At 48.5% G+C, this 26256-nt stretch overlaps 1 protein-coding gene and 2 long non-coding RNA genes across 14 annotated transcripts in view; 2 read left to right on the top strand and 1 right to left on the bottom strand.

The window, feature by feature from the left end:
* SPRING1 (SREBF pathway regulator in golgi 1) overlaps nt 1-26256 on the top strand; it is a 321466-nt gene that overhangs the window by 213286 nt on the left and 81924 nt on the right. For 9 of the 12 annotated variants that reach the window (XR_012325188.1, XM_073790116.1, XM_073790115.1 and 6 more), the window contains one exon: nt 6339-6400. Coding sequence is in view for 9 of the 12 variants with exons in the window: in XM_073790116.1 (XP_073646217.1) it covers nt 6339-6400 (62 nt within the window). In the remaining 3 variants the exon portion in view is untranslated. The other 3 variants (XM_073790117.1, XM_073790113.1, XM_073790124.1) reach the window with 3 other exon arrangements.
* Nucleotides 1434-4646, top strand: LOC141276144 (uncharacterized). Its single transcript, XR_012325190.1, has 2 exons — nt 1434-1508; nt 2412-4646. It is a non-coding gene; the product is annotated as an uncharacterized lncRNA (long non-coding RNA).
* LOC141276143 (uncharacterized) lies at nt 8227-18889 on the bottom strand. The gene is made up of 3 exons (XR_012325189.1): nt 17562-18889; nt 15520-15548; nt 8227-8341 (listed from the first exon to the last, which is right to left on the bottom strand). It is a non-coding gene; the product is annotated as an uncharacterized lncRNA (long non-coding RNA).

A 26256-nucleotide genomic window follows, 5' to 3' on the forward strand; every position in this document is an offset into this window, starting at 1 on the left:
CCAGAGCAGGGACCTGAGTTTTGGAGAGGAGAGAATAAACATGATTCCCAGGTGGTGAGAAAACAAGTCACTCTCCAGCTCTGGAGACTGGACAGGACCGGGTTTGAGGGCCGGGAACCCTTCCTTATCTGTAACAGTTGTGCCATCATCCCATCAGACCCAAGAGCAGGCAAAATGGGTCCCCCAAGGACAGGAGGTTGTATTAGTCTCCTGGGGCTGCTGTAACAAGTTACCAGGAACTCAGTGGTGTAAAACAACAGAAAGGATTCTCTCACGGTTCTGGAGGCCAGAAGTCCAAAATCAGGGTGTCAGCAGGCTTTGGTTCCTTTTGGAGGCTTTAGGGGAGAGTCGGTTCCCTGCCTCTCTCTTAGCTCCTGGTGGCTCCAGGCAATCCCTGGCATTTCTTGGCTTGTGTTTGCATCACTCCAATCTCTGCCTCTGTCTTCACATCACCTTCCTCTCCTTTTGTCTCTGCATCCTCTCCTCTTCTTATAAGACACCAGTCATCAGATTTAGGGCCCAGCATAAACCCAGGATGATTTCATCTCCAGGTCTTTGACCATATTTCCAACTAAGGTCACACTCTGAGGTTACCAATGGACATGAATTTGGGGGGACCCTATTCAACCCAGTACCTACAGAGCTTCATTGCCTTGGGTCCTCCCAGTGTCTGCTGAAAACCTTACCTGCATTCCCATGCCCTCCCTCCGCAGGACACCCCTGCAACAGCTGCCGTCGGGGCAGCCGCACACCCCCTCCCTGCAGACCCATGGAGCCTCCTGACATGCTCACCCCACCCTCCCAGCCTCCCTGGAAGTCTGAGGGCTCCACGACAAGCCCCACATGCTTGCAGGAGACGCGCGGGAAAGGCCACAGTTGCGGAATCCCAGCATTCTGGGAGAAGGAGAAGGAAAGTGCTGACTTAAAGATTGAAACCCTGACAGATGTAGCACTTTTTAACTCTGCGATGGACCTGTTGGCACTTGTCGATCCCAGCACGTTTGCTAATGTGCATTTTCATCAAAGGGCTGAGCCTGCCCCAGCTCCCATTGCCTGCCTCACCTCTTTGCTTCCAATTCCTTTGCTGGGTTGGTCCTGCCTGTTCTCTTTCCTGATTACTAACCTCCCCTCCCCTTTCCCTCTCTCTCTCAATGTCTCTCCCCCCGGAGCCCCCTACCCCAGGCTTTTCTTCCTTCTGTCTCCTTTCCTCTCCGACTCTGGGTCCCCTCTCCTCCTCTTCGCTTGGTTCAGCAAGATAAACATTTGTGGAGCAGCTACAGTAAACCGGGGGCTGTGAGGGTGACAGGATGGAAAGACAAACAAGACGGGTTGTACTCACCCCTTCCTGCCCTGCTCTGTTGTTCTCTGTGTCTCTCTCCACGTCCCTCCCCTCCTCGCTCAGCATCTTGTCTCTCTCTTCTGTTTCGCAGGCCGGTTGAACCAACTCTTCCCTGCTTTGTACCAGGCGCCCTGCTAGGTGTTGTGGATGCAAACCGGACCAAGATGAGGTCTCTGCTGTCTCAGAATCTCCTGGTGTTTCTCTCTCTCTTCTTTTTTTTCTTCCTCTGACTTCCTTCCTCTCACTCCTCCCAAACCCTTACCGCCATTGTCCATCGCCTTCGCCCAATCTCAGGCTTCAGCCTCCCAAACGAGAGAGGCAGGGTGCTAATCTCATGGCCCCCTCCACTGATGGGGCCAGGCCCAGCCGTGTTGCCCGACAGTGCTGGAGCCGCTGGCTGGGAACAGCTGATGCATGTGGACAGACAGGATCCAAAAGGCCCTTGCCCCTGCTGGCCTCCGCCCAGAACTGCTGATCAGCCAGATATGTCTGACTGCACAGGAGCAGTTCTGAGAGGCCTCAGCCCTGCGGGCAGTCAGGAAAGGCTGATGCGGGTGGACACATGATCAGGAGCAGGACGGAAAGTTCTCTGGCTGGCTCTGAGCTGGGCTGGCTGATTGGAATGGACGTGCGGGGTCACTGGTTGGCTGGACACTGGCGCGTGGGGGGCAGAGGGGACTGAAGGAGGATGTTGCCCAGGTGTTGGAAACCATGGCTAAAAAGGAAATCAGGAGTGGAGAGTGACTGGGCTGGAGGTTTCAGGACCACCCTTGCCAGGGCTGCTTTCCTGAATATCCAGGAGGCCAAGAGGAAGGCAGCTCCGGGTTCAAACCCTGGATCTGTTCACCGTGCTTAACCCCACCCCTCCCACCTCCCCAGAGTCTGTTCTACCCAAGTGAGGATGTCAGGCATGGGGCTCCCATTTCTCTTGCTGTGATTGGTTCCCCAGTGGTTATGTGATCCAATGACAGCCAAGGAGACACACGGGAAAGTCTGCTGGGGCTTCTGGGAAAACTCCTCCCTCATAAAAAGGTGATGCTGGACAATCATGGTGACATTGCAAATCCTGCAGCCTGAGGCGAAGTCAAGCCTGAGGATGTCAAGTCTGAGATGGGAAGAAATGGTGACCTTGAGGATATCATGCAGCCACCAGCATCACGCCCAGAGTGTGCCCTTCCTCGGATCTCTTATTATGTGAAATAATGACTTTGAGTGTTTAAGGCCATTTGAGCCTAAGTTGTGTTGTCTGTAACTTGCAGCCTAAAGCATCCTAAATAACAGACGAGAATCATTAGAGATCATAATGCCTACACCCCAGGATTGCTGTGAGAATTCATGAAATGATGCATTTCGCTCAGTCCATGGTACATAGAAAGCACTCGTAAACACCACTGTAATTATTACTTACATATCAATACGTTATAAACAACACATTATTTGCAGTCAGTTACACATGGGAGTCACTAGTGCTGTTTGCCAAAGGTTTCTGGTTCTCTTCCCTTGCAAGCATGATGCAGTAGTACAGACCTCTGAGATATTGTGGGTTTCGTTCCAGAGCACCACAATAAGATGAATATTGAAATAAAGCGAGGCACATAAATCTTTTGGTTTCCCAGTGCATATAAAAATTACATTTACACTATACTGTAGTCTATACCTGAACTAAAAAATACTTTACTGTTAAAAAATGCTAACCATCATCTGAGCCTTCAGTGAGTTGTAATCTTTTCCCTTTAGTCACATCAAAGATCACTGATCATAGATCACCATAATAGATATATAATAATAACAAAGTTTGAAATATGACGAGAATTACCAAAATGTGACAGAGACAGGAAGTGAGTAAATGCTGTTGGAAAAATGGCGCCGATAGACTTGCTTGACACAGGGTTGCCACAAACCTTCCATTTGTTAAAAAATGCAGTACCTGCGACGCACAATGAAGCAAGGCATGGCTGTTCTTGGTTCCTTCGCGGGTGGGAGAAGTCGTGTGACTATTCACACAAGCTGGCCCTGTTCCCACCACCTGCCAGTACCCGAGTGGCCCCTCGTTTTGTCAGTGTTGCCCTGTGCCAGGTCCCTCAGGCCATCAGTGCTCTGGCAGCGCTGGCAAAACATCGCCTCCCTCAGTGACAGTCAGGCAGAGGTGTCCGTGGCAGAGCTGGCTGGGCTCCAAGGGTCTAGGCTATCTCTCAAGTCCACACACAGCCGTTTCCCCCCATGGTACCCACACGGCACCTGGGGGCAGCTTGCCATGTTGAAATCTTCACCAGGCCCCGTAGGACTGGTGTAGCTTGGAGCTGCTGTTTTTATCTGTCTCTTTCCTTGTGATGAATTATTTCTGGGGGGACCCAAATTGTTCGTCCTGCACTCTGGCCTTTATAGGGCTTTCCTGTAATTCCAGAAGACATGGCTCTGTGTTTCAGCCCCAGTGGCAGATGGGAGCTTACCTCAGCCCCCATGAGAAATCAGTGATTATTTTAAAAATGAAAGAAAGAAAAGTGTTGGCAATGGTGGGGAGGTATCGGAACATTTGTGCATTACTTATGGGAATGAAAAATGGTACAGGTGTCATAGAAAGCAGCACAAAGCTCAATATGGGGGGACCCTATGACCCAGCAGTCCCACTCCTGGGTCATGAGATATACGTATATATATACACACACCCAAGGGAACTGAAAACATGACCATACAAAACCTTGTCCACAGATGTTCATAGCATTATTTATAAAAGCCAAAAAGTAGAAACAACCCACTATCTACCAATGGATAAACAAAATGTGGCCTATCCAGACAATGGAATATTATTCGACCATAAAAGGTAATAAAGTGTTGAGGCATGCTCCCACGTGGGTGAACCTGGAAAGCATGAGGCAACGTGAAAGAAGCCAGTCCCCAAAGGTCACGTGTGATCTGATCCCGTTTATATAAAATGTCCAGAGTAGGCAAATCCATAGGGACAGAAAGGAAATTAGTGGCGCCCAGGGGGTAAGTGAGTAACAGGTACAGGGTTTCCTTTTGGGGTGACGAAAATGTTTTGGAACTTGATAGAGATAATGGTTGCAGAAGATTGTGAAGGTACTACACTACTGTATATAAAATAAACAATGAGGACTTACTGTATAGCACAGGGAACTATTTTCAATGTCTCGTAATAACCTATAATGGAAAAGAATAGGAAAAACTGGATATATGTATAACTGAATCACTTTGCTGTACATCTGAAACTAACTAAACTGTGTTAGTTTCAATTTAATGAAAAAGAAGTTGTGCATGTACTAAAGGCCGCCAAATTGTACACTTTTAACATGGTTAATTTTATGTTATGTGAATTTCACCTCAATTTTTAAAATATCAGTTATTAGAAATGTGTGTGGAGGAGGGGAGGGCAGGCAGGCAGGGAGGGGAGGGGCATGACATCCAGTTCCAGAAATGCCCAAGCCCCCTCCTGCCTGGCCCCAAACCAAGTCTCACACATAGTAGGTGCCGCACAAATGTCTGTTCCTCCCCTCCCCCTCCCCCTCCCCACTACCTGCTCCCTTTATAAAAAGGAAAATAATTCTTTTAACCACCCTCATTGCTGTACTTGAACATTTGGACTGAGTCCTGTCTGCCTTTAGGGAAGGTCTTGTTTACCTTTGTGCCCTGACCACAAGCCTGCCCTGAGATCTGCATTCCCTCCAGCATTGCTGGAGAAAACGCTGCCCAGCTCCAGCTCCAACCGGCATAATTACACATTATGCTGGGTCTCACTGCCACTGTTTACAGAGCCAGCATCATAATTAACTGTTTATTAGGGTCTTTCGGGCCGGCTGGGATTCCCCAGCTGCAGTGAGCTACAGTGTTTTCTGGCTGCACCTCCCTCCCCCTGCCATTCAGGAAAGACCTGGTTCTGGTGGCCGCCGGCCAGAGTCCCTGCACGCTTCAAGAAAAGTTTCTTCCCTGACAGTTCCTGAGGTTCCCTGGGCTGGAAGCTCTTTTTGGGGTGTTGAGAGGAAGTAGGGGTGGGGACAACAGCTGTGACTCTGGCCACCTCTGTCCCTCTCGGCCAGAAGGGGAGCACCTGCTACCTGCCAGACATGGAGTAGGGTGGATGGAGAGATAAGGTACCTCACAGTCTAGGTGGGGGAGGAAGAAAGAGGAGGAGGTGGTCACCTCCTGTAAGACTCTGAGCAAGACCGGCTACAGAGTTTTCGGGGTCCAGTGCAAAATGAAGATGTGGGGCCCCTTGTTAAAGTTATTGAGAATTTCAAGACAGCGACAGAGCATTAACAAGCATCACCCTTCTAAGTGCCAGGCCCTGTGGAACTGTGCGGGTGGTGCATCGGTGAAGCTGGCCCCGTCTCAGAGCATTAGTAACAGCAGGCGTGAATTGAGCACTTACTGTATGCCCATGGCAGGAGACAGCAGGGCTTAGGAACACAGATCCCAGCTCTGCCTCTTCTCTCTGTGATCGTGGACAAATTATGCAGTATCTCAGTGCCTCACCTTCCTCATCTCTGAAATGGGGGTGATACTAATAAAAAGTGTGGGTCTGTGTCTGGCGCGTAGTAACTGCTATACGAGCATTCACTGCTATTATTTAGTTTGCAAGGATGGATTCAGCTGATAGCCAGAAGAATCTAAAAGGTGGATGCTATTACTGTGCCCAGTTCCAAGTGGGGAGACCAAGGCACATACAGGTTAGATAACTTAACCTCAGTCACTCAGAGGAGAGACTCATATTTGAACCCAGAAACGCTCTAGCACCTGGGCTTTGGTGGTGGTGCTGGCATGGAAGAGGGGGAAGATCAGTGTGAAGGGGCAAGAGGGGAGGGCCTTGCGTCCATTCTCGGGGTCAGAGGGCAGAGCACAGCCCCTCAAGCACCGCACTGTGCCTGGCTCTGAGTCTGTGCTCTGTAAGCATGGGTGGAATGGAAGCTCTGATGCTCCTTTGTGCCAGGTACTGTCTTAACACTTCATTCACATCTCAATGTGTGTTTGATCATTTCCCTTGCAGATGGGGGCCTTCACCCAGCGCTATGAGATGTCTCCCCGCCAGTGTCACCCAACCAGGAAGGGGTGAGTCAGACGCTGCCCTCCCGGCTCTCTCGGATTCCAAACTCCTGGCTCTTTCCTGCTCAGCCAGCTCCCCTCCAGAAGGAAGCTCTGCCCAGAAACATGCCCGGTTGGCATTGCTCAGCCTGGGAGCCTCGGTTGGCCCGAATCCCAGTGCCACCCACGCTGCCCTTCTTCTGGGCCATAAAGATCCTCTCCTCTCACCCCTGCCTGGCCCTGGCAAAAAACAGCGAGACCACCCCAGGTGGTGCTCTCAATAACGCTTCCTGACAGAGGGCGGCTGCTCTAGCCCCTCATCTCCATTATCCTCTACTTTGTGGCTCTGACTGGAATCTTCCAAATCCAGATGGGCAAGGAGGGCGGAGCTGTGACTCCATGGCCGTGGGCTCCCGGGAGCTCCCAGGGAAAGCTTTCCCTAGCAGTCCCCTCAGAGCCTGTGGATTCTCGCTGTGAACAGTCCAACACCCAGCCCTGCCTTCAGAGAACCCTGGGCGTGAGTGAGGGTGGGGGGGGTGAGTTTAGCGGTAGCCCAGGCTGGCCGTTGGCTCCCTGTCCCCTGCGTGCCGTGAGAGGGAGATGGGAAAGGAGCAGAAGTCAGCTCGGAGTCAGGCATTTCCAGGGACAGTTCTGCCCCCAGAGGGGATCACTTTTTCCTCTTTGGGGGCAACCATGCGCCCACCACAATTTGCTTCTTTCTTTTTCTTTATTACTTTTTATTTGAATATAATTTGGGGCCTACAAAAAAGTTGCAAGAGCAGTACAAAGAATTCCCATATACCCTTCACCTGGATTCTCCAAATGTAAACGCTTCATCACATTTGCTTTATTCTTTTCTGTTTCTCTCTAGATAGATATATAGGAGAGAAAGATGTATTTTTTTTCAGAACCGTTTCACAGTAAGCTGCAGACAGAACACCTCTTTTACCTCTAAATACTTCAGCGTGTATTTCTTAAAAACAAATGACATTCTCTTACAATATGATATCTTACAATGTAATTACCAAAATCAGGTAATTAACACTGAGACAGCATTATAATCTAATCTACAAACTTTATTCAGATCTTGCCATTTGTCCCTAGAATGTCCTTTATAACAAAAGGAAACTCTGAACCCCATATGGCATTCGGTTGTCGTATCTCTCAGCCTCTTTCAATCTAGAAGAGTTCCTTAGTTTTTCTGTCTTTGAAGACATTGACGATTTTTAAGAGAAGTGGTCAGTTAGTTGTAGAATGCCCCTCAGTTTTGGTTTGTCAGATATTTCTTCATGATTACTTTCAGGTTATACACTTTCAACTGGACGATCACAGAAATGTCCTGCATTCTTCTCAATGCCTCCTTAACAATTTGCCCCATTCTGGTGATGGGGTTAACTGTGATCACTGGGTTAAGGGGTGCCTCTATATTTTAAAGCTAAAAACAAATAGAAAAGCTTGAATTCTAGTCATACCCTCTCTAACTCCCAGCTCAGAAGCCACAAAACCCCCCACCACCAATTTGTTTGCTTACTCAGAAAAAACTTAACGTATCAGTTATCTATTGCTGCATAAGAAACCATCCCATGACACAGTGGCTTAAAATAACAGCTATTTTATTGCTTATGATTCTGTGGATCAGGAATTCAGATGGGGCCCAGTTCTTCATCTTATGTGGCTGCACTCTGCTGGGATCTTGGCTGGGGCTAAAAGATCCAAGATGTCCTCCCTCATCTCTTTGGTAGTTGGTGTTGGCTGTCAGCTGGGGTGCTTGGTTTTCCTCCGTGTGGCCTTTCCAGCAGGATAGCTTGGGCTTCTTGACATGGTGAAAATAGAAGCTGCAAGTCCTCTGAGGGCCGAGGGATGGAAGCTGACCAGCCTAACTTCTGCTGTGTTCTATTCTGAGGCCAGCCCTGATTCAATCAGAGGGGAGATAACCCTGCCTTTGGATGGGAGCAGGGGCAACGCTGACTGCAAAAGAGCATGTGAGATGGGATTTGTTTGCTCAGCCATCTTTGGAGATAGAGCACACCAAGGGTGCCTGCTTACTCACCCAGAATGTACAAGAGAGCTACAAATGAGGAACTGGGCAGTCGCCTTGGCTATGCCTTTCCCAGGGGAATATCAGTCCCCACGCTTGGAATGTTTCATTTTCACTCTCCTTTTCAGTTCTGTGCAATTCCAAAAGCCTTTCTTGGGCATCTGTTATGTAGCGATAGATACGGAGCACCTACTGTGTATGCAGGGCTCAGTGCTGAGGATCGAGGCATGAAACTGAGTTAGTCCTTGATCTCCGGGAGCTCATCACCTAGAGATAAAACTGAACTATAAACGAACCTTTGCAGGTGGTTGTCAAGAATGTGGGTGTGTGAAGGGTGGACTCCAGAGAAAGGAGGGGCTAAGTGTGGCTGGGGGCACTGGGGAAGGGACATAGAAGAGACCACGCAAGAGCTGACTCGTGAAGAAGGAGCAGATGGGCAGGCCAGGCAGAGGGGGCAGCCTAGGGTGGGCGGTGGGCGTGTTGGGGAATTACCCCTACCCAGGAATGGCTGTCAGCAAGGTATAGTGGGGCCCAGGGGAGAGTGCAAAGAGATAAGACTAAGGGGTGATCACGGACTGGAGTCTACAACCTCCAATGCTGGTGTTTCTACCTCCTTCCCTTTCTTCCGTCAGAGCGTTTGCCAGCCCAGGTCTAAGTCCTTAACCCTGTAGACTCAGTAGAATCTCCATTCAATACAGACACGGGATGGGACAAGTGAGGAAGGGGGAGAAGACTCTGTAGAGAAACTTCTTTCATCTACATAACTAAGAGCTGGGAAAATGAGAGAGCAAATGCAGTCTTGGAGTTTGGAATGGGGGATGAGAGAACGGGGGAAAGGAGGGGACAACTTGCATTTGGCGCTGCTGTGGGGTTTGGACTCCATACAGTAAGGATTTGATTACTATTTGATAGCTAGACGGCAGTTCTTTGCATGCAGCTAAGTCATAGAAGGAGCCATATGGGAAGCCATAATTTATATGGGTTACATATTTTTATATACATGCACCAACAGTCATGAGGGAGGTCACAGTTTTAAAAGGAATGTATTCTTGAAAATCTTTACATAATTAAAACCTCAACGAATTCAAGCATAGCCCGGAACGGGGTGGCGAGCCTGTCTGTTTATATCCATTAAAATGTCTCTAACACATGGCCGCTATGCGCCACCGGTTAAATTTCACTCAAGCCATTCGGCTTTGAAATGATGCAATTACTGATGCCTTTTTTTTAAACTGGGAAGATTTGCATGATTCCACATTTTGCACCTAAAGGGAGGCTTTATTTCCTACATATTTTTATGTTGCAGTATTTCTTATTTCATATTCTCTCTCTCCCATGTTACACACTCACTCACACAGAAGGGAAGACATTGCAGTAGGGTGGGTGTCTTGGGAAGAATCCTGTGGTTAAGAGGGGACCTCTGAGGGTTTCTGGTGCCTCCCTCATCATGAATGAGACAATAGAGGCTTGGCAGGTTTTGTTTCCAAGATGCTACAGTGAAAGGCAATGAAAGGTAACAGAGGAAAATCCCTCACTTGAACTCAGACATGTGGACCGATTTTCCTGTTCCGGCCAAATAACATAGCAGTGGAGAACTTGGGTTTTGTAGTCTCTGCCACCTGCTAGCTTTCTGACCTTGGGCAAGGCATTTTTCACCCCTCTGAGCCTCAGTTTCCTCATCTACAAAATGTGGTTCCTAATAGCCACCTGAAGGTGGAGATAATAGGTAACATGGTTCTTCGCACAGGGCCAGACTCAGTAAATGCTCAGTACCAGGTAGCCGTCACGCTTACCGCTTACCGTTACAACATCACCTTGGCCTGTGCCTTGCTTATCTGTTTACTTTGGTTTCCCAGCCAGACTGTGACTCCCTGAGGGCTCACTGGTGTTTACAGTCCCAGCCCAGTGCACAGAGCCGACCCAGGGAATGCGGGATGTCTGCAGGACTCCACACAATGCACCCCACACAATACGGTGCAGGGAGCTGTGGGGTGGGTTACATATGCCCTTGGGGATCTTTTCCTTCTTCCTTCAAACTGCAATCCCAGGAGCTTCCTTGCTATCTCTGGGGGCAGGAGGGGAAGCAATCCCCACCTCCTCCCTTTCTGGTGAGATGTGGAACCCACGTTTCTCTGTGCCCCACCCTTCCACTCAGGGGTAGATGGAACACGCTGGTAAACGTCTTTTACCCCCAAGCACTGGGGACTCAAAGGGGCAGATCTGCATTTTAAACAACCACTGAGGAGCAAGGGCAGTGCTAAACACAGAGAAAGTGCTCACTAATGCTAATGGGCCAACTATCGAGGGAGACTTTCCTAAAGAGAATAATCTCCTACCTGCTCAACCTACAGAGGGCTGGTGCTGTCAGCACCCTAAGTATTGGTTTCTGTCCCCTAAACAAAAGTTGACAGAGACCAGAACTTGGAGAGGAAAGAAAATAACTTTTACGACACCTATTGCATCTCTGACTTCGAATCTTGCCGAATCCCCCAACTCCCAGCAGTATGACCTCCACTTTGCAGTTCAGGAAACTCCTGCTCAGAGAGGTTAAGTGACTGGTTGGAGAACACACAGCCTACAGGCTGCAAAGCTGGGATCCAGACCTGATCTGTGCCACACCAAGGCCAGTGTGCTTTCTTGCGTCTTTCCCTCAGGCAGAGGCCATGAGGCCAACTCAGAGGAATGGAATGTCTGACATTCATGGGCCTCTCTGACTCCCCCAGAAGCTCCTGGGGGATCTTGACTCATGTGCAGGAAGTCAGTCCCCTCAGCCCCAGCCTGCCTCCTCCCCAAATCCACCAGATGTCTCAGCATTCTCAGAACCCACCTTGTACTCCTCGTGGTGCTTTGGTACACACTGTTCCTGAGTCTGGTTTTCCCTTTCCCCACCCCTTTTGCCTTGAAAACTCCTTTACCTCCTTAATGATCCAGATCAAGTGTCTCCCTGACCCTACACATATAACTCACACCCTTATTTTTTCTCCCATTCAAGCAAGGCTTCCATGTACCTTTGTACAGGTTGTGCACTGCACAACTCTAGAGGCACCATTTGCAAAGATCACAGTGGTATTGTCTAGATGCTCCTTTATATGAGTTGTAATAATGTCTGTTTGTGGCTCTAAATCTGAGGGTAAGGATGAAGTCGTGATAGGCACCACACCCAGTGCCTAGTACAGGGCCTACTGCTTAACAAATGTTGAATAGATGAATGAATGAATCTTACAAGATACAACTCTAATGTACGGAGACCACAAACATCCCAGTACTTGCCTTTCCAAACAAGTGTTTCCCCTGCCACAGTCATCTCTCCAGGGACTTACTCTCTTATTCCAGGAAAGCTCTCAATGCTTAAAGCCCTTTTGGAACTCCTCTCTAGGGATTTCCTTCAGAGCCAGGCTCCAAGCCATGCAAGTCATCCCTGCTCGTTATTTTGCAATCACGGATCTTTTCTCACCCAGAGCGATCCCAGCCAGCTTCATCTCCTACCTTGTTCATCAGACCGGGCTCCATTTAACTTTGGGCCCCATCCAGAAAGCAAGTCCACTCTCCAAGAGCAAGGACCCGCCTGTCTCTGAGGAAACGTCAGGACAAACTGCCGAGGTGCTGAAGACTAGTGAGCAGCCAGCTCCCGAAATACTGTGCCAGGGCCGCTGCATCCGGGCAGCCTGTCTGGCCAGGGGTCGGGCTTCCCAGGGGCCTCCTCTGAAGGAGCATGCTTACTTCGCCATGTATGTTCTGGTGTGCAGACTTCAAAAATTCACTTTTAATCTCACAGCCTTGTCAGGAACTAACCGAGTGTTAGTTACTGAGCATTCACTGGGTGCTACAATTTTTATGAAAATTGTCTCCTTTAATCTTTGTAACCATTGGGTGGGATGGATCTAACTCTGCCCATTTTACAGATGAGGAAATTGAGGCTTGGAGAGGTAAAGTGACCTTCCCAGGTGCTGTACTGGGTCACTGCAGAGCTGAGACTTGGACCCGGATCTGTCTGCCTTCCAAACCAATGTTTTTTGTTGTTGTTGTTTTGTTTTACTATAAGCACCAGCATTGCCCTTTTACCCTGCAGACACTGTTTCCTGTGCTGGTTTACCATCCAGGAGGTAGAAATCTGGATTTCATGTGATTCGCCACTCGTGAGGCATTGCTGGCTCCTCTCCGTTGCCAGCAGGACGTGCTGGGCTCCTGCCCCCGGGGCTCCTCCAATGAGGTTCATTTGTGTAAATCCCTCCACACTCTTCCCTCGTCCTCCTTGTGATCACAGGCACCCAGATCTCCGGCTGGGTCAGGGGTGCTGTCACTAGATATGAAACCAGGTTCAAAATGTGGGCCACATTAGCACTAGGCTCTAAAACAGGTAAATCTCACAAACTGGATTTTTTTTTTTTGCAGTTAGATACCACAATTCTTCACCCTTGTATTCAAGAGTGTGGGTCACAGAGCATTAGTGATGAGTCTTAGTTGTTTATTAATTTCTGTCCTGAGTCCATCCTCTGTGTTCAATACATTTCAAACACACTGAGGATTGAAGACTCAATCAACACTTACTAAGCACTTCTCCATGTTCTAGAACAAGGGTCATTGATCTATAGCCCTTGGGCCCAATCTAGACAGACACCTGTTTTTGTAAATAAAGTTTCATCGGAACGCAGGCACCCCCCATTTGTTTACAGAATGTCTATGGCTGTTTCCATGCTACAAGGGCAGAGTTGAATAGTTAACTGTATGACCCTCAAGGCTGAAAATATTTACCCTCTGACTCTTTACTGAAAAAATATTGTGACTGGAACTTCTATGGTGGTCCAGTGGGTAAGGCTCCGAGCTCCCAATGCAGGGGGCCCAGGTTCGATCCCTGGTGGGGGAACTAGATCCCACATGCATGCTGCAACTAAAGATCCCACACGCCGCAACAAAGGATCCTGCATGGCACAACAAAGGATCCTGCATGCCGCACGAATATCCCGAGTGCCACAGCCAAGACCCAGTGCAGCCAAAATAAATAAATAAATAAATACTTTTTAAAAAGAAGTCTTTAAAAAAATATTGTGACCTCAGTTCTAGAAGACATTGGATGTTTTTCTGACTTCCCAGCCTCTGAACCCCCTTCTTATAATTAAGGAATCTCCCATCTAATGAGATGGGGCTCACTGCCTACCTTAGAACCTGAAAACACAGATACTCACTGCAGCGGGTTGAATAGTGGCCCCAAAAGATATGTCCACATCCTAAACCCCAGAACCTGTGAATGTGACCTTATTTGGTAAAAGGGTCTTTGCAGAAGCAATTAAGTTAAGGGTCTGGAGATGAGATCTTCCTGGATTATCCAAGTGGGCCCTAAATCCAATGGCAGATATCCTTATAAGAGACACACAGAGGAGAGACACAGAGAGAGAAGAGGAGAAGGCCATGTGAAGACAGAAGCATAGAATGGAGTGACATAGGCACAAGGAAGAGTGACAGCCACCAGAGGCAGAAGAGGCAGGGAAGGATTCTTCCCTAGAACCTCCAGAGGAACGGCAGCCCTGCCAACGCCTGGAATTTGGACTTGAGGCCTGCAGAACTGTGAGAGAATAAACTTCTGTGGTTTCAAACCCCCTCGGTGGTGGTTATTTGTTACAGCAGCCACAGAAAACTAATACGCTCACTTTCCCAGCTTCCCTTGCAGTGAGGCACAGACATGTGACTCAAATCTACCAATCAGATGCACCTTCCTAGGTTAAATGGAAGCTAGCTAATGATGAGAGGAAGCAGGGACCACACCTGTCCCGTGCCTTCTCTATGCTGGTGAGAATGGCATTAGGAGCAGCTCTGTGGTGTTTTCAGAGATATCAGTGGCTGCAGTTTTAGTGGCATTGACCAGTGTCCAGAACTGTTGGTGATGACAGGCATGTTACTGTAACTGTGCCAGAGGGGACAGTAGCAGCATCTTCACTATTAGACTGCTTCTCCAGGGATTTAGGGTATAGCTCCTGGCTGCACAAACTCCAAGTTTAATTTACCAGCTGGAAATTCTGCAAGCTACCCCATATCCTCTGAGTGCATTTTCTTTTGTGATAAAATTAGCCAGAGTTTGTGTCTGTTGTCTTCAAGGCTGTACTCAAGCGGGCTTATCTCAGCTCAGAAGACCCAGTGGTTCACTCCTCTCCCCAACTCCTCATTCAGCAATGTCATGTTGGTAGCTTAAAATTGGCAGCGATGGGAGTATTTACACCATAGAAATTGGCAAGTGCTACCAATCAGAGCTTTTTATTTTTCAAGGAGTTGATTTATCAGCAGCAGTACCACAGGATCTTTCCAACTAAAGCTCTGATTGATAGCCATGGAGCATCTCATTTCATCCTTGTATCCCTCCAATAAGGTTTTTTTAAAATATATATATTTATTTATTTGTTTATTTGGTTGTGCTGGGTCTTAGTTGTGGCTCGCCGGCTCCTTAGCTGCAGCAGGCGGGCTCCTTAGTTGCGACTTGCCAGCTTCTTAGTTGCGGCACATGGGCTCCTTAGTTGTGGGATGTGAAGTCTTAGTTACAGCTTGCATGTGGTTTCTAGTTCCCTGACCAGGGATCGAACCCGGGCCCCCTGCATTGGGAGCACAGAGTCTTAACCACTGTGCCACCAGGGAAGTCCCCTGCCAATAAGATTTTACGATCATCTTTCTACAATGAGCAATCCAAGAGAGATGAAGGGATTGTTCAATGTCATATGTCTATGAGGTGATAAATGAGGGACCTGAACTTCTGATTTCCCATCCTCTAAATCAAAATAAGGCTAATGACCACTTTTTTTTTGAAAGTGAAGATTTAAAGATAGACTGCACCAAAAATCAAACAACAAAAACCACACAAACCTCCACAATACCCAAGGGACACTGTCTGGCCTAAACTCATCCAAATCACCAAGGGTCTTGCAGAAGAGGGATCCCTCCTGGCAGAAAGTTTTCAGGTGAGAGCCTGAGTTCAGAGGCGTTTCGATTAGATAGATCTGAAGTACAGTCTGCTTTGCAGTTAAAACTCCCTTGATGCTCTCAATGAAGGAGACAGCCTTCCACATTTGGAGAGGAGTAGACTGCAGGTGCAATAAACAGGCTAGAGGGAGGCAGACAGTCTCACCTTGATGCTCTCAGAGTCCAAGTCTTGCTCTGTGGGCACAGACAGATTTACCATTAGCAGGAGACATAGAGAGCCTCGGTGCTCATTTCCAGGGGAGAGATTTATAATGCCCACACAGCTGTTGGAGCGCAGCTCTAGCCAGATACCATGTGCTGGGCAGCTTCCGGTCTGAAGACACAAATTCACTCCTGCCGGCTCAGCCTGGAGTCTGGAACTTGGGAACAACAGAAGGAATCCTGTGGATGTTTCCCTGATGGAATCACACCACCTTGTCCCTTTGGCTTCCCCTGGACACGTGCTTGCCTATTGTGAAGAATGCCACATCCTGACCTCTGCCCAGAAGACGGACAGGTGCACAGGGATGCTGGGGGTGACGACAGGAGACTGCGCATGACCCCATGCCTGCGTTCCGCCGCTCCCAGCAGGTGCCTGGGGGCGCTGCTGTGGGTCAGGCTGGAAACCACCATAGAAATTGGCAAGAGCCAGAGCTTTACGCCAGCTGCAGGGGGTGGGCACCTCCAAGACAGAGTCCTGCAGTAATAAAGATAAAGGCCTCTTCTGTTTTGTGAGACGTACTATGTGTTCTACATACATGAGTTCAAATCTTTACAACAGCCCTGCTGGGCATGCACTATACCCCCATTTTTCTGATGTTGAAACAGAGGCCTGGCGAGATTAAGAAGTATAACCAAGTCCACAATCTGTAAGTGCAAAGGCAGGATCAGAACCCAGGACTATATGATTCCAGTGCTTAGGTATTGAACAGGGTTGAACAGTGTCCCCCCAGTTCATGTCCACCCTGAACCTGTGAATGTGACCTTAGTTGGAAATAGTTTGTGATTAGTTAAGATGAGTTCAGGCTGGAGTAGGGTGGTGTCCTTGTGAGAAGAGGGAGATTTCGACACAGAGACCACAGGGAAGGCAATGATGGGAAGATGGAGGGGTTGAGACTGGGGCGATGTGTCTCCAAGGAGCACTAAGGATGGCAAGCAACCACAAAAGCTAGAAAGATCAAGGAAGTATCCTCCCCTAGAGACTTCGGTGGGAGCGTGGCCCTGCTGATGCCTTGATTATAGAATTCTGGCTTCCACAACTGTGAGAACAAATTTCTAGTGTCTTCAACCATTCAGTTTGTGGTACTTTGTTACGGCAGCCCTAGGAGACTAAAACAGCTACTTTGGGAAGATGGGCTTTCATGCCAGGGGGCCTGGGAGAGGCAGGGGAGACTGCTCACACACCCTGTCCTCTTTTGTCCTACCTTCATCTGTGCTCATCTCCTCTCTGCCAGGACCACACCTGGGAAGCTGTAGGACCAGGCTGCTTCCCGGTCCCTGATCAGAGAGAAACCCAAGAGAACTCTCACTGGGCCCGAAGACCCAAGGCCAAATGACTAGCCCCTACCCCTTCCCTTTCCTTTTCCTCAGGAACCTTCCTTAACCAACCCTGTGGGCCTCTGCAGCTGCAGGTTCGATGTAAGGCAGGGGCGTTGTGGGGGAGGGAGACCCATTTCTGTCAGTAAACAGCCCTCTGGGGGCTTCTTGACTGGTAGCTGGTGGCCTGGAGGGCCTCGTGTCAATTTGGTGTGATGCTGGGCGAGTCATTTTACCTCAGAGAGGCTCCTGAGGAACCGGGCTGCACCTCAGCCTTCCAAAAACAGGTCCTACAGGCAGGGACGCCCTCCAAGTGACAGCTCGGCAATGTTCTTCTTCTTATGTTCTTGTTTGTTTGTCTGGGATTGGAAAGCCCTCTGCTGTCACCCTGTGTCTCTGGGGACCACCACAGCAGTTCCAAGACCCTGTGCTTGGGTCCACCCTGCCGGTGGGCCCGTCTGCCAGGGAAGCACTGGAAAGGAGCGTGTCACCCTCTGCTTGAGCAAATGTCTCTCAGGAGAGGCATGGCGAGCAGACTACCTATGTTACCACCATTCAGTGGCATCCTTCTCTCCTAGACAGTGGTCCAGTCTCATTTCCCATTGAGTTCCCCAGATCTGACACAGAACAGTTTCTTTGTAAATGTGTGGACCGAACAAACCCCCAACTCACCATAATCATCTTGATTGTCTCAAACCAGTCCATTCATTGACTGAATTGATCCAACCAACAGAGCTGCCATTTTGGACCTCCTACTACGGGCCTGCAGTCTGATATTTGTCATCCCAAGAGAGTGTATTACTATGGCATTGTTTGCTCAGGCCCACACAGCTGAGATGCAACAGAGGCAGGATTTGAGCCCAGGTCTGTAGAGCTCTGGGGTTCCCTCCAACCCCAATCCCTTTCCAAGACCCCTACTCCCCTCACGCCAGTCACCTAGTTGGGGTCTGTGGACACACAGCCTTAGTCCAGATCTTTCAGAGAGTAAGTTTTTTAAAGTTCCGTCTTGAAGTTAAACATTCTTGATACGGGGTTTCTCAGACACTCTTCAGCCCACACATTCCCCCAGGAAGCGGGGGGACGGCGACCTCTTACCAGGACATCTTGTCGCTATTTTTATGGAGTTGATCTTGTCCCGCAGCAAAAGTGACCTGGAGGGTCCAGGAGTGTGGGGTGAGTTTTCTTAGCCCCCTCAGATCATTGAGCTTTGAGTTTCTCAGGATCTCCATTGCTAGGGAAGTAGTCTTTTCATGGGGAGATGATGATGATGATGATATTATGACACTAACGATTACCACTTCTTAGGTCTGCGCCATATACTGTGCTAAACTCTTCCACATCTACTTAGTCCTCAATGAATCCTGTGCCAAAGGACACTGTCCCCATTTCACAGACGAGAACACTGAGGTCACTCTCACAGGATTCAAACCTTATTCCAACCAATAAGCTGCCTCTTACTCCATGACGCACGGATGCCACTGGACAGAGCTGACCACAGAAGGGTCTTCCAGAATGATCTAACAGTAGCCTGCCTCCTTGGCCTGCAGAGTTTTGCCCTGGAGACATCAATAAGAGACTCAATTTACTTCTGTCCAGAAACCAGCAGGGCCTCCTTGTGCCATGGCCCCCAGGTAAGTGGGACCCAGCATGGGGCCAAGGTTTCCTTGAGCCTCCTTTTGACCTGTCAGTGGATTCCTTCAAATCAGCCCAGTTTTCCTGTGTTTAAAAGGAGACTAATCACAGCTAAGCAGTTTGAAGTCCTGGTCTGAAAAGCATCATTATTACTCCCTTGAGGGTCTTGGCATCTCAGGGCCTGAAGAAAAAGAAAAAGAAAAAAAAAAACCACATTGATTTCTAATGCAAATTGGGTTTGAAGAGGATCCCAGCCTCTCTGGAGTTCCCAGTCACCCACAGAGGAGGGCACACCCCAGGGGGGACTGTTGCCTCGGGCAAAGAATTTCCTCTTGTCAAGACAAAACCCAGATATGGTCCTTTCCCGCTTTCAGACCCCACCCGCTGCCTGCCCCTAGGAATGTGCAGCCTCGACTTGACTTAAGTCAGAGCAGAATTCCCATGTCTGTGATCACAGGGCTGCTTTTCTCTCCCTCCCCTCCTTCCCTCCCACTACCCTACCCACCATGTGTGCACACACACGTCCTCACATATACACGCACGTGTGTGCACTCACAAACATAGTTCTCACACGGACACACACAACACACTTACAGACATTCTCACACACACACACACACACACTCACTCACTCCCTGGCCCTTCCCTGTTAGTACTTGTTTCTCTGTGGCATCATTTTCCTTGCCGTTTTCTTTGTGGTTTTGCCTGCTAATCACCCCCTCTCCCCAGACCCTGGGATCTTCAGCCAGTCTGTCGAAATACCTGATGTATTTGCTCAGAAAGACAAGAGCAAATGCAACTCGGGTTTGATGGAAATTTGCTTCTCCTAAGTCTGCTATCAACTTCACCCTGCCCCCACCCTGCCGAAAAAAAACAAAGGGAAGGAAGTGGATTCTTGAAGGCCTTCTCCCTTCCTGGCACCGGGCACAGCCTTCTCTCCCTCCCATCCACCCTCAGAGATCGAGATGATTTTTCCCATGTCTTGGATGAGGAAGTCAAGGCACAGAGAAGCTTGCTGATTCGTGTTAGGTTAATTAATTCTTTCAAAACGTATTTCTTGAGTACCTACTATGTGCCAGGCCCTGTTCTGGCAGTGGAGGATGCCACATTGAACAGGACAAAGAACCTGGCCCCTGGGCACACGCTCCAAGACCAGTGAGTCGGAGAACAAGGAGCCGCCCTTTGGTTTCTGTAACTCCAGATCCTTAGTTTTTCTATGTCCCTGCAGGGCCACTCTGGTGCCTTAGTCACTTTTGCCTTTGTGGATCCCTTCCTCCATAATTATGTTTTATGGCTTCTTTCGTATAAAGACAAATATAATCTAGGCCAAATTCAAAATTAAAACATTTTCTTTGACTCTGGAAGTCAGGTTTTCTTACTTCTGATTTTCAAAGAAATGAAGACATTTTCCTGGGCCGTAGGCACTGTGCTGCTGTACATAACAGGTCCATCAGGGCCCTGTGTCCCTAAACACCCAGGTGGGGTTACCTCCCCTTAAAAAGTGAGCCTTGGGACTATTCACCATAGCTGAAAAGTGAAAATACCCAGATATCCATCAACGGATGGATAAACAAAATGTGGTCCATCCAGACAATGGAATATTATTCAGCCATAAAAAGAAATGAAATAATGACGGATGCTACAGCATGGAAGATCTTTGAAGACATGATGCTAAGTGAAAGGAGCCAGTCACAGAAGGCCACGTACCGTAGGATTCCATCTATCCGAAAGGCCCAGAATAGGTAAATCGGTAGAGATAGAAAGCAGAGTAGTGGTTGACAGGGGCTGGGTGGGGGGGCAGGGAGTGACCACTTAACAGGTACGGAGTTTCCTTTTGGGGGTGATGAAAGTGTTTTGGAACTAGATCAGGATGGTCGTACGACCTTGTGAATGTTAATGTTATGTTCTGTGAATTCCGTCTCAATTAAGACACAATAACACTGGTGCCTGCGACTTCCCTGTCTAACTCACGCTGGAGGCTCTGGGTAGGAGCTGCTGGCCGTTCCCCCCATACTTCCACTCCCACCTCCCTCCTCCCATGTCGTGGCCTTTTCCTGGAGTGATAGAAATTACCTTGGCCGAGGAATCCTGGCTGTGCTTCCGATGTCCTGTGGGGTACAGGCCAGAGATTGCACGTGGTGACCCCAGGGCCCAATCTGGCCTGCTGATATATTTTCCTTGGCCTGTACAGCGTTCTTAAGAATTTCCAGTTAGGTGCCAACATTTCAAAACCGAGAGATTTCACATGAAACACACCCGCATATTTCCAGCTTCTCAGGAGAATTTTAGAGGCGCTCACCACTCTGGGCCCCCTTCCCTCATGGCTGTGGGAAACAGGCCGCTGCTGCTGCCCCGTTAAGAGGGGCCCTTCTCTCCAGTTTGCCACAGTTCCCACCACTCCTCATCATCTTGGACAGTGTTGGTTGCTCCTGGCTGACCCTTGTGGCATTGGATTTTGTGACCCCAGCCTTAGGCAAAGGACCGAACCTCTCCAGGCCTCCTCAGCAAAATCAGAAGGTGGATTAGGGGATCGTTAAGGGTCTTTTCAGCTGACAGTCTGTGATTCTTAGCTGCAAACTTGATTGTCTACCTGTGACTTTGCTGGACCTGGGAGTCTGCCTGATGTGAAGGTTCGGGGATGGAGAGTGAGAAGTTGTTCAAGGGATACTCTTGGTGCCTTGCTTAGAATCCCTTTAGAGGGGTGATGTGCACCGCCCCCCCCCGACTCTGGGAGGAACTGGGAGTGTTGACTGTCCTCGAGAGGCATCCGTCAGACACCATCACCGTCTCCCCTTCTAGGACTGCCAGATTTAGTGAAAAACAAAAACACCTGGCACCCAGTTCGTTTGGCGTTCCAGAGGAGCAGTGGATAGTATTTTTAGTATAAGCGTATCCCATGCAGTAGTTGGGATATACTTATACTAACAAGGCAGCTTGTGTTTTACCTGGCAGCACCCCTTTTACAGAGGAGGAAAAGGAGCCTGGGAAGGGTGAGTCACTTTCCCCAGTAAGTGGCAGATCCAGGAGCCCAAGCTGGGTCAGTCTGAGTCTAGAAGACTCCTCAAGCCTGCGGCCACGAAGACTTCTGGGAGGATCAAAGTACTTGATGCACAGGAAACATGATTTTAAAAGAATAAGCCCCGCTCAGGTGGGAGAGGTGGCTACTTTTTTGTGCATCTCTCTTGCTCTCCAGACTCTTCTGTGGCCTTTCTGTTGGCACAGCGTCCAACATGGGACCCAGCACACAGTAGGCGTTCGTGCAGCCTTTTGTCCCAGGGAAGCGAAAGATGGGTTCTGCAAAGTCCTGGCATTCAGCACAGCGCCTGGTGCCTAGTGGGTGCTTGATAAATATTTGATGACTGGGTGATCGTTTTTACAAGGACAGGTGACATTTCCCTCTCTGATCACTGTCAGAGGACACCACAGTGCAGGAAGCCCACGGGGGCCGCCCACTGAAACCCATAAATCACCGCGTACCTTAACGGCTGTGCCGCCACCTACATCTGTCTCGCTCGCCTGTGAACATTCTCTGAAACTCACTCATAATCATGACTGAAAGCAACATGTTCCCAATTTCCATATTATTAGAAAGAGGTGGAGCTCGCCATAAATGATTCAAGATGTGTCAATCAAATGACAATACAAATGAGGCATTTATTTATTTTCGCCTCTCGCAGCAGACTTGCTTTGTTCCCACGTTCTCCTTCTGGGGGGTTTCTCGCGCCCTCCTTTTCTCTTTGAAGTGCGTTGGCTAATATTTTATTCATTATAGAATTTAACAAAGGCTGCATGGTGAAAGAATCCAGTGTGGTACCTCTAAGACAGTGGTTAGCAGTACGATGTGAAGACCTCAGGGCTCCACTTGGTTCCAGAAAATTCTGGTTCTTCTTCTGAGTTGATTCAGTCATTGGGGGAGCAGGGACACAGCAGTGAGCAGGGCAGACACAATCCCTGCCCTCGTGGAGCTGACATTCCAATGGTGACGATTTTTGTGTGCCCTCGATGGGAGGCTCAGCCCTTCTGGGCCTCTCCTCTCTGATGGTTGGTTAGGCTGCCAACTCCTACTTCAGCAGAAATCCCACGTAGCCCATTTTAAACAGTTCCTGAGTGGGGAAGGAATGAACAAATCCATCAGAATGTGCATCCTCTTTGACACTGAAGTTGCACTCCCAAGAATTTATCCTGAAGATACAATTAAGGATGTACCCAAAGACTTAACCATCAGCGGCTTCCTCTTGCCGTCTTTCTCAGTGGAGGGAAAACAGAAACCCTCTATCCGTGCAACAGACTTACAAAGTGGCTCCAGAGCCTGTGGTCTGAAGCTCTGCACCATACGCGCTTGGCACATAGCTTCTAGAAAACTCTGAAAGGGTAAAGGCAAGAGCAGTGCTCTCTGGTGATTGGACCATAGGTGGTTTTGATTTTGTTCCTTTTGGCCTATGTGTGTTTTGAGTTTTCTACTAAGACCATCCACTACTTACATACCTTACCGAAAATAGAAAGTAAAAAAGAAATATCAGTATTGAAGCCAATCAATTGATGTGCTATTTCCGTGCGCCTTCTGTTGTGAATGAACCACCCCATGTCACAGCCAGAGTCACTTGTCCCCAGACCTTGTGGCCACGGGGGTTCCCTCCCTGCACTGTCAGCCAGGGTGTACATCGCAGTCCAAGTTGCCTCCTGGTGCCATGTGGGGCTTTTGAAATCAAGGCAGGTTGCATAAGGGTGGCTCGCCCTGGAGACACAGAGCTGTTTATCACCCCTGAGTTATTTTTATTGGTGTGTAAACCGAGCTCTCCTCTTTGGGAACTTCCTGAGGCTGTAGAGAATCCTGAAACCCCTGCCGAGGGAGGATGGGGTTGGCCAGAGCTGGCCTGGGATTTTGCAGGAGGCCCCCTGTCCAGAGTCAGGAAAAGGTGTCAAAAGGAGCTTGACGCCTGGCCTGGCATCCTGGGTGTCTGCCAGACCTGTCTGGTGGAGGAGATGATGATGATGATCGCGGTGATGTTACAAATAAAGCAGATAGTCCTTGCTTTACACAGTCATGCAGACCGTAAGAACATGCAGCTGAAATTGTGCATAAACGATCTTAAAAATCAATGCGATAAGATTATTCTGTGACCTTTAACATTTTTTGTCAAAACATTGAATACCCTCTTACTGTCAGTTATAAATGTTTAAGGAAATGTAAAACTAACATGTATTTAGTATACTTCAATTTAGACCATTGCAAACATTTAGAACTAAAGTGTGGTATTTCCTTGTATAAAAATTATCAAGGATAGTTTGAACAGCAGTTGCCTTCTTCTTCTGGTTGTTTAATAATACAGAGGGAGCATCTTTTATATGCCTTGGCAAATTGTCATCTTCCTTTCTAAGACTGGCTCCGTTTCCAACATTTTATCCTTTGTACTTTAATGTTGTGAAATATCCCAGAGTTCCTGCCGGCCTCACTTCCTCTGGGATATCTTCATCCTTTCTGTCACAGCCACTTCCCTCATTCATGTCAGTAAATCTGTCTTCCTCTGGCAGCAGGTCTAGAGGCTCTTAAATGGAGACAGTGTCAACATTCCCATGACGATCTATTTCTTCTATAAGCCTGTAATCCTCTCATGGTTAATTTTATATCAATTTGGCTGGGTCCCAGTACCCAGATATTTGGTCAAACATTATTCTGGCTACTTCTGTGAAGGTATTTTCCAGATGCAATTAACATTTAAATTGGCAGACTTTGAGTAAAGCAGATTACCCTCCTTAATATAGGTGGGCCTTATCCAGTCAGTTGAAGGTCTTAATAGAAGAAGACTGACCTCCCCCAAGGAAGAGAGAATTCTGCCAGCAGATGGCTTTTAGACTCAAGCTGCAGCATGAACTGTCTCTCTAATCTGCCAGCCTACCCTGGAGATTTTTTGTTTGTTTGTTTGTTTTTTGTTTTTTTGTTTATTTGGGCTGTGTTGTGTCTCTGGTCACTGCGCGCGGGCTTTCTCTAGTTGTGGCGAGCGGGGGCTACTCTTCGTTGCGGCGCATGGGCTTCTCATTGCGGTGGCTTCTCTTGTTGTGGAGCACAGGCTCTAGGCGCATGGGCTCAGTAGTTGCGGCTTGCATGCTCTAGAGCACAGGCTCAGTAGTTGTGGCACACCGGCTTAGTTGCTCCGCAGTATGTGGGATCTTCCCGGACCAGGGCTTGAACCCGTGTCCCCTGCATTGGTAGGCGGGTTCTTAACCACTGCGCCACCAGGGAAGCCCTACCCTGGAGATTTTGTACTTACCTCCTTTATCTGTCTATCTATCTATCTATCTATGGAGAGTATATCATATCTGTGCATAACTGATATATATGTGTATATATACATATGTCTCATATATATACATATATACCTCATATATCATCTATTATTTCTGTTTCTCTGGAGAAGCCCAACCCCTGATGTTCCCCAGTGACAAACCCCACTGAAGCTTGATTCAAATCTCATTTCCAGCTTCACTTCTTCATTTCTTTGCTGCACTGCACTTTCATCTTTGTTGGCCAGTTCTTTCTTTTTATTATCTATTTGTGTAAAATGTCTGAGAGACAGGGAGGGAACACAGCTACACGCTCAGCTGTCCGTATGTCGACTGAATGGCAGATGCTCAGTGACCAGTCACCCACAGACTTGGAAAGAAGTGACGTGACGGGTCACTGACCGTGACGCCCATCAATGATTTACATAGTGATCTGGGAACTGAAGAGCTAGCAGCAAAGTTTGTACTTCGTGCAATCACTCACACTTAATATGCTGTGGTCAGTGAAATTTGAACCATATGGTGGGGGGGCGGCCAGTGCTATTTTTTTAAACTTGGTAACTGAAGTTCGTGCATATCACAACCGTGCAAAAGCGAGGACTGCTGTAATAATAAATAATAGCCAAGACTTTATGCCACCTGTGAGTCACGAGCCCCTGGGCCAGAGACATGGCCTTTCAGAGCCTCAGCTTCCCCATCTGTAAAAGGAAGGATCAAGTCCTACCTCATAAAGATCAAATGAGATAATAATACACGTAAAGTGCATCATAACTGGCACACGGCAAGTACTCAGTAAATGTGAACTCGCCTCCTTGCTACCAAGCAGACATTCCAGCACTTACACCGAACTGGAATTGTCTGCTCTCCATCTCCCCAGTGGACTGGGAGCTACTTTAGGAAAATGAACTTTTCAAGCTCTGGCCTCTGCTTCCAGAGCAGTGCCTGGCACAGAGTAGGTGCCCATTAAATGCTTGTTAAATGAGTGAATAAAAACCAAGACGAGCTTGTTCCCCAGCTGCCCATGTTAAATGTAGCTGCAGAGAGTAGCCAATAACATTTACTGAGAACTTGCCATGTGCCAGCAACTCATGATGCCAGATCCTTTATGTGCATATTATCCAGTTCACCACCCAGGCAGCCCCGTAAGGTGGGTGTTGTTATCGTCTATGTATTTAAGTTCCAGAGAGGCAGGGCTGGGGTTTCCACCCAGCCTGCAGGACCTACCAGTGTATGATCCCTGCCCAGCAGGGTCTGGCATGCCAGCAAGTGGCAGGGGGAGGCAAGGGGGGAGTGCTTTCTAAAGGGTGAGTCCTCATCAACAGGGTGCAGACCTGCAGTGATTGTGGAGCTATACCAGCCTTTGGTTCTGCCCTTTTTGCTCAGAGAGGCTTCTTGCTGTAACGCTGCACCTCGCCAGTCCTTACCAACTCCCACTGGGTCCCTTCCCTTGTGT

This window comes from Tursiops truncatus, chromosome 13 (genome assembly GCF_011762595.2).
Source record: "Tursiops truncatus isolate mTurTru1 chromosome 13, mTurTru1.mat.Y, whole genome shotgun sequence".
Classification (NCBI taxonomy): Eukaryota; Metazoa; Chordata; class Mammalia; order Artiodactyla; family Delphinidae; genus Tursiops; species Tursiops truncatus.